Raw genomic sequence first — 7794 nt, 5'->3', positions numbered from 1 at the left:
ACTTGACTACAAATATGCGTATATGGCAGGCTCTGAATCCTGCAGGCAACATGAATATAATTCAAAGAACGTTGTCTTTCGGTCCCTCTGTAAGTCTTTTGGCTAGTATTATACATACATACTTATTTTGACTTGATTAATACTTCTTTGTAAGTAAATTTTGTTAGTTAATATGGTTTTAAAAGCCAATGTGGGGTTAGCCCACTGGGCAGAGGCTCTTGTCTCTTGGGGTGGAGACCATGGTTAGTCTTTTGGCTAGTATTAATAGGTGTAATTTAGTAGAATAGATATTTGTCGTTAAAAAGAAGTTTTATAATGGTTAGTATATGACATAATGTTTTTTTATGTGCTTCTGTATAGATTGCTAGGAACTGTGACCAGTCTTTTGTCAATGGAAGAAAGGATGTTGTTGACTTAAAACTAAGGCAAACTCTTGATTCATTTAAGCTGGATACTTCACAAGAAACTGCTATTTTAAGTTTTCTTGAAGATAGAAAATGTTTTCATCAGAACTCATGTACCAAATTGATTTGGGGTCCCCCGGGAACAGGAAAAACAAAGACAGTTGCATCATTGTTGTTTCTTTTGTTAAGAATGAAATGCAGGACGCTTACTTGTGCTCCCACAAATATTGCAGTTGTAGGCGTTGTGACAAGATTACTAAGTTTGGTAGGGGGATAATAATTTGGGATGTGATACTTATGGGTTGGGAGATATAGTTTTATTTGGAAACAAAGAACGAATGAAGATCAGTGAAGCTTTTGATGAAGTGCTTCTGGATGTGTTTCTTGATAATAGAGTTGAGTCTCTTCTGAACTGTTTATCATTGTGGAGAAATTACGTGATTTGTATGATTCAGTTTCTTGAAAATCCAATGCAAGAGTACCATTTGTCGACTGTTACAAAACAAAAAAACAGCAAGACCAAAAGTAAAAGCAAGAAGAGTAAAAAGAACAAGAAGAAACAGAATGAGCAAGAACCCGAAGAAACTCTTGAAGATAGTCAACGTACTTTTGAGACGTTTGCTATGAACAGATTCAATATTTTGGGCAAAAATCTTATTTCCTGTATGAAGAACATGTATACTCACTTGCCTACTTCTGTGGTTTCACCCAATCTTGCAAAGAAAATGTATAATGTGACTGATGTGATTAATAAGTTGCGAGAGTGTGTGAAGGCGATAGTAAATAGAAACGGAAGCATAAAGGAAGTTTTCGGTAAAAATATTGGCACAAGCATATATACTTCCAAATTCCCGAAACTACAAGTGCTCAAAACTGAATGCTTGCACGTACTAAAAGAGCTTCGTGCAGCATCCTGCATTCCAAAATCTATGAACGAGGTTAAACTTAAACACTTTTGTTTAAGAAATGCTAGTTTGATCTTCTGTACTGCCTCAGGCTCAATCAAACTGTGTAAGAATGGAATGAAACCGATAGAATTTGTTTTAATAGACGAAGCTGCACAGCTTAAAGAGTGTGAATCAGTTATCCCATTGCAACTCCCAGGTACTTCCAAAGCTGTGCTCATTGGTGATGAAAGACAGCTGCAATCCATGGTTCAAAGCACGGTAACTTAAAACCATATTTTTTACTAAAACAGTTTATTGTACTTATAAACTATTCGTCAGTGGCATGTTATTAATGATTCAAAGTCTGTGGCGAAAGATTCCGTTCATAAAAGGTTTAAAAGGTTTCTGCTTAGGTTCAGTGTAATTTTATAACAAAGTAATTTTATATGGATTATTAATATTGCTACTTCATGTCAGCCCTGTATATCATCGGAAAAAACATGAAAATCAAGGTGCTGATTATGAGACATTAAACAAGTGTTTTGAAATATGACAGATCTGCCAGGAGGCTAAGTATGGAAGGAGTTTATTTGAGAGACTTGTGTTACTTGGACACAAAAAACACCTTCTTAATGTTCAATACAGGATGCATCCATCAATTAGTATGTTTCCCAAAGCTGAGTTCTACGATGGGCAGATCATGGATGGTCCAAATGTCATCAATAGAGCTCGTAAAAGGCCTTTTCTTGAAGGGCAGATGTACGGAGAATACGCATTCATTGATGTAAATTCGTCGAAGGAGGAACATGACAATAACCATAGCACAAGAAACATGGTGGAAGTCGCAGTGATCGTTGAGCTCATTGAAAAACTTTACAAAGGTACTTACAAGGCTAAATTTTTTCATTTGTTTGTTTCTGTTATATCTTATAAAACTTAATTTGTTTGTGATAGATTTTGTCAAAAATAAACAAACAATTACAGTTGGTTGCATATCACCTTAAAAGGCTCAGGTTGACGCAATTCTGGCAAAAGTTGGCAATAAGTACAATATTCAGATGAATGGTTCAACCTTTACTGTGAATGCTCGATCCGTTGATGGATTTCAAGGTAGCGAAGAAGATGTCATAATCTTCTCGACAGTAAGATGTAATCATTGCGGATCAGTTGGGTTTCTATCAAGTCGTGAAAGAGCAAATGTTGCTTTAACCCGAGCCAGGCATTGCATGTGGATAGTAGGAAATAAGGAGACTTTGATTAAGAGTGGTACAGTATGGAATACATTGGTTTCTGATGCAGAAAACCGTGGGTGTGTTTATGATGCACGTGACAGAAAGAACCTGGCTCAAGTCATGTTAAATGCCATAGTTGAGTTAGCCAATTTCCAATCACTGTTTGAAACCGACTCAATACTTTTCAAGGAGGCAATATGGAAGGTACAATATATTTACCAGGTTCATAGTTGAGGTCGAATGAGTATATTTATTTCTATATCCGTATGTAATATATATGATAAATTTCTTGCAGGTCAACTTTACCCAAATGTTTATCAAACGAATAATGGGTATTGCAAACCTTAATATTCGTAAACTAGTTGTATCGCTTCTTGTAAAGGTTTCAAATGGATGGCGTCAACCAAAGAAAAGCAGAAGAAACATATACATCGGTGCAGAGAGAATGGCTAAGATGTTAAAGACCTACAACGTCAATGGACATCTTTATCTTGTTTGGCGTGTAGACATTATAAACGATAACTCAGCATGTGTTCAAGTTTTGAAGTTTTTGGATATCTTGACATTGTCTCAGATACAGCAGCATGCAAAACGTTTGGAGAGTGATGTTTCTAATTATACGTTTGATATGATTAATCGTTGTCGAATCAAACGTATTGAAAGGTATACTACAATTCTTTGTATAGTGAATTGTCAATGTGTTCGTCTAATCTTTTTGAATTGAAATTTTGTTATATTTTTGTTGGCAGAAATCTTGTTTTACCGATGGCTTGGCCAGTGTATCCTTGTCATGATTCAGCTTCAGCATTGGCGAGTCAACTAGCTAAACTAAGTATTGACACTAGGATTGCATTTGGACGCTAAATGAAGAAAAAGTGAGCATGGATATATGAATCTCTTAGCTAATTATCGATGTTATGGATCATTTTGTTACTTTTGGGAGCAACTACTACTGATTAACTGTATCATCCTAATTGTATTCATGGCGTAACCTTTTTTGTTTACTTAATTTCTTTTGTGTTCCATTCAAAAGCTTATTAATTCTGTGAAGAGTATTCTGAAGAGCTAGTGATATTGGTACTATTATATTTTATAGTCTGTCGGAAAGGACAACGTACAAATTCTTCATCCGGTATAACTTTTTATTTTATGATCTTGTATTTTACCCTTGCAAGTACCTAACTTAGATGATACTTGCAGTGTAGCACCTGTAATTTTCCTATATATTTCTGTCTTGTTTGACAAGTTTGTAGTCGATGTAATTCATGTAGCAAATTAATGATTGTAAAATGATCTTAAATATATCATGGTCTACAGCTGCATGACTACATCTACAATGCAATTGACTACAACTACAATGTAAATGACTACAAGTGAAATACAATGAGGAGCTCATAACACATATCGTTCCACTCTTCCACCAATAGTTATCTTGAAATATCAGTACGGAGTAGATAACATGCTCGGAATAGTTGACGTTTTGCCTAATGAATACGGTTACGTTATTCTCACGATTGTTGCTTACTGCTTGTTCAATGGCTATATGCAGATTCTAGTTTTGCGTGCCCGGAAGAAGTAATTGATATATGTCACTTTAATTCCTTTATACTTAATACGTGTGTGTGTGTGTATATCTTTTCTAAATTTGATCGATAAGTAGTGTATTTCATTTGTCTGTATCATTAATCTATTATTGGATCCATTACTCACTTTTCGATTTATGTATCTTGAATTGAAGATTTTATTTTCATGATGAAGGTATAATGTGCCGTATCCTATAATGTATGCCACCGAAACTGATGGCAAGGATTACAAAATCTTCAACTGTGTTCAGGTTTGTTTACACTTTACACTTTTGTATATGGTCTGAATTTTTATGATGGTTTTTGTTGTTGGATAAAAGTAATATTTTTAATTATTTGCGATTTTTATAATTTTAACTAAAATTATATTAATAAAAAAATTAAAAAGTTAGTTGTGAAAATGGAAACTTTTATCAAAACATATAAAACGAATATTAATTAATATTTAACCTAAAGAAGTATATCATCGATCAGCCAATTGTTATATCAACTTTTATAACATTTCATAAGGATGTAACTATTATAAAGGCTTATAGATTTTAGAGTTTATTTTTCCCTGTTTATATGGTTCTCATCGAATTAAATTATTAATACATATCATCTACGTATTTTTCTAATTTTTACTTACGTTGACCAAATATAGTTGACCAATTGTTCCAACACAGATTTGATTATCTATTGAATTCAATTTGGAAAAAACCACCCTTTTATACATTCAATTCTAGATCTATTTTTTGTTCATACCTGCTTTCGTGTTTTGATTCCAATAAATATATAAAATTACCCATTTGTATTTTGTATAGATTCACCAACAATTATCAAGAGCCTTTATTAAATTTCCTTTTTACTCATCATCATCGTATCTCCATACATTGAATACAATACCCATAGATTGAAATTTAAATATTGAAATCTCCATCGATCATTACCAGAAATCTCGGGCCACTACCAGGTACCACCATTACGGAATAAAAATTTCAGCCGAGCCACCACATCAAAACGTAGCCACTACCACCGTAGAATCTCAGGCCATCATCACCCTCAGCCACTACCATATTTGGTTGTTTATTTCTCAAATTTGATTTGTGTCTGAGTCATGTTAAGGAAGCTTCAGTAGTAAATGGTCCCGGTTTGTGGTGGTGGTGAGAATGGAGTTTGTGGTGGCCGGTTTGTGGTATTCGGTGGTGGCCAGTTTGTGGTGGTGGTGAGAATGGAGTTTGTGGTATTCGGTGGTGGCCAGTTTGTGGTGGTGGTGGTTTTAATGGGATTTGGGTTTTCAAAAATTTGGGATTTGGGTCACACAGAAGAGGAAGGGGTGGTGCAGTGAAAGTAAAGAAGAGGAAAGTTAGAAACATAGATGAGAGAGTAGAAAGAAACTATTTAATTTCTGAAAAAAACACAAAAATAGAGTTTAACCTTTATTGTAAGTTATCGGGTCAATATTGGTTCATGTGAAAATTAAAAAAGTTTGTGAGTTATATATATTAATATATGGGAAAAAGAGAATATAAGGTTGTCCGACACCTAAACTTAGGTGTGGAAACCCTCACATACTAATATTTTATTATTTCTTCTTTAATGAATAAATGCATGGGCCCCCATGATTTTTATGGATTAAAAAAATAATTTGTGAGTGTTCCACACCTAAGCTTAGATACCCGACAGCCTTATATTCTCATCCTCTTAATATATTAAAAATTCAGTTGAATGTATAACCATATAAAAAAAATACATTAATTATCCGATAACTAAACCTTAGATTATATGTTACAAATAAGCAAAATTTGGAAAAAAAAATACTTAAACATTTTTACATAAAATTTTCTATCTAGGAGAACATAAATTTAGGTTTAAAAAGAAATATTTTTGAACAAATAAAGTAGGATAAGTTTATAAATTAATTAACAAAAAAAGTAATATTTTTTTTCTTTCTGAAACTAAACTTGGTTTCTCAACTTAGAAATATTGGATCTTTTGTTATCTCCTACGAGTATTAAAGCAATTTAGATATTGTGTTAAACTCTTATAGAAATACCAAAATTATGCTACGTACCTCTTCGTAGCAAAATTTAAACTTTTAATCCTTTTTTATTTGGAATTTTCCTTAAAATATATTGTGAGAAGGTTATAAAAGCTGATTTTGTTTTGGATTTAAGCAAAAGTTTGTGATTTCATTTGTTTGTTGGTTGTTGCAGAGAGGGCATCAAAATTCGTTAGAAGCTCTGCCGATTTTCTTTACACTGATGATTTTGGGAGGGCTAAAGCATCCAGTAGCATGTTCTGTATTCGGAGTAGCATATATAATTAGCCGGTACTTCTACTTCACTGGATATGCCTCCGGTGATCCGAAGGGACGCCTTCCTATTGGGTATGTAAATGTTTATTAATTTACTCTCAAATTACCTTTAATATTCTTATAAACGAATATGATTAATCAACCTAACTCATGGGAAATGATAAACGTATTATAGTTTTTGATTCATCTACCACAATGTATAAATTTTATAGTTGACTGTACATTCAGTATTGCATAATGGTGGTAGATTTATCAAATCTTGTGGTACAAATGTCACCTCCCCTAACTCATATGTCTAAAAATCAACCTAAAACTTTAAAGATTTGACACGTGGATTCCACTAATCTTTCCTAATCTTGCCCCTGATTTTTTCACATGTCATCATTTTATAATTAGATTGAGCATTAGGCCTACAAATTATGTTAATTTATCATTATCCATAAATAAATTCATCCATCTTAGGGATTAAATTTTATAGTTTTTTCTCAAGAAACATGATCCTGTATAAAATGCATGGGCTAATACTATATTTGCATTTGAACTTCTACTTGTATTGAAATTTAAACACGATTAATCATTTGATATAGGAATCTAATTGTGTGTTGTTTGTGTAGGAAATATAATAATCTTGCAATCCTGGGGCTTGTGATTGTTAATATTTGGTTCGGGATTAGTCTTCTCGTGACATATAAAGTGGCCGTATCTTTTACACATGTATAAGTTGCTCTTTGAACTACACTTCTGTCTTTTCGTTCTCATATCTTGGTAAATTGGAATACCTAGAATCATAATTCGTGCATTGCAACGGAGATTAAGTAGCTTATTCATAAACTTTGATGTATTATATGTTGTTTTATATAGTTTGTGCATGATGGTGTGTTGTCAAACTTTAGATAAAAAATAAGTTAAGTATTGTTTATGAAAAAATAACACTTTATTAGAAGGTTAAATTTCTATTTTTATTGTAACAACTGTTTTTTTTCTTTATAGACTATTTAATCTATTCGATATTTTTGGGAATGACTTAAATTTCAGCAACAATAGTAGAGTTTGGTTTGAAATCAGTGTGCTTTTTTGTTTGTCAACCCATCGGCAAATCAATAAGGCCATTAATAAAGTCAATAAGCGCGTTTGACAAATGACAACATATATTTCCCTCATTATTTTTCCACCTAACACTCCCGTATAATCTTTTTATTATGTCAGATCAATCACCCTGCACTTATATAAAAAATTATAATTTTGATAACAACTCATCATTCCCCACCGCTCATTATAATTTTCATTTTAATTAAAAGCATAAGTTTTAATGAAAATAAAACATTTCATAATACTAAAAAACATTAAAGACAATTACGAAAATTACTTATAATCCTAAATATCCTCCTCGTC

General features: G+C 32.8%; 1 protein-coding gene and 1 pseudogene across 1 annotated transcript; both read left to right on the top strand.

The window, feature by feature from the left end:
- Positions 1-742: 742 nt before the first annotated feature.
- Positions 743-3387, top strand: LOC122610268 (annotated as a pseudogene).
- A 595-nt stretch (positions 3388-3982) lies between these two features.
- On the top strand, positions 3983-7216 carry LOC122580647 (microsomal glutathione S-transferase 3-like). Its single transcript, XM_043752915.1, has 4 exons — positions 3983-4098; positions 4282-4357; positions 6302-6474; positions 7017-7216. The coding sequence occupies exons 1-4, from the start codon at positions 3983-3985 to the stop codon at positions 7120-7122; spliced, it is 471 nt and encodes a 156-aa protein (XP_043608850.1). The 3' UTR covers positions 7123-7216.
- The last annotated feature ends 578 nt before the right edge of the window (positions 7217-7794 follow it).

This window comes from Erigeron canadensis, chromosome 8, assembly GCF_010389155.1.
Source record: "Erigeron canadensis isolate Cc75 chromosome 8, C_canadensis_v1, whole genome shotgun sequence".
Classification (NCBI taxonomy): Eukaryota; Viridiplantae; Streptophyta; class Magnoliopsida; order Asterales; family Asteraceae; genus Erigeron; species Erigeron canadensis.
Note: the sequence above shows the minus strand (reverse complement) of the source record. Positions and strands in the feature narration are given on the sequence as shown.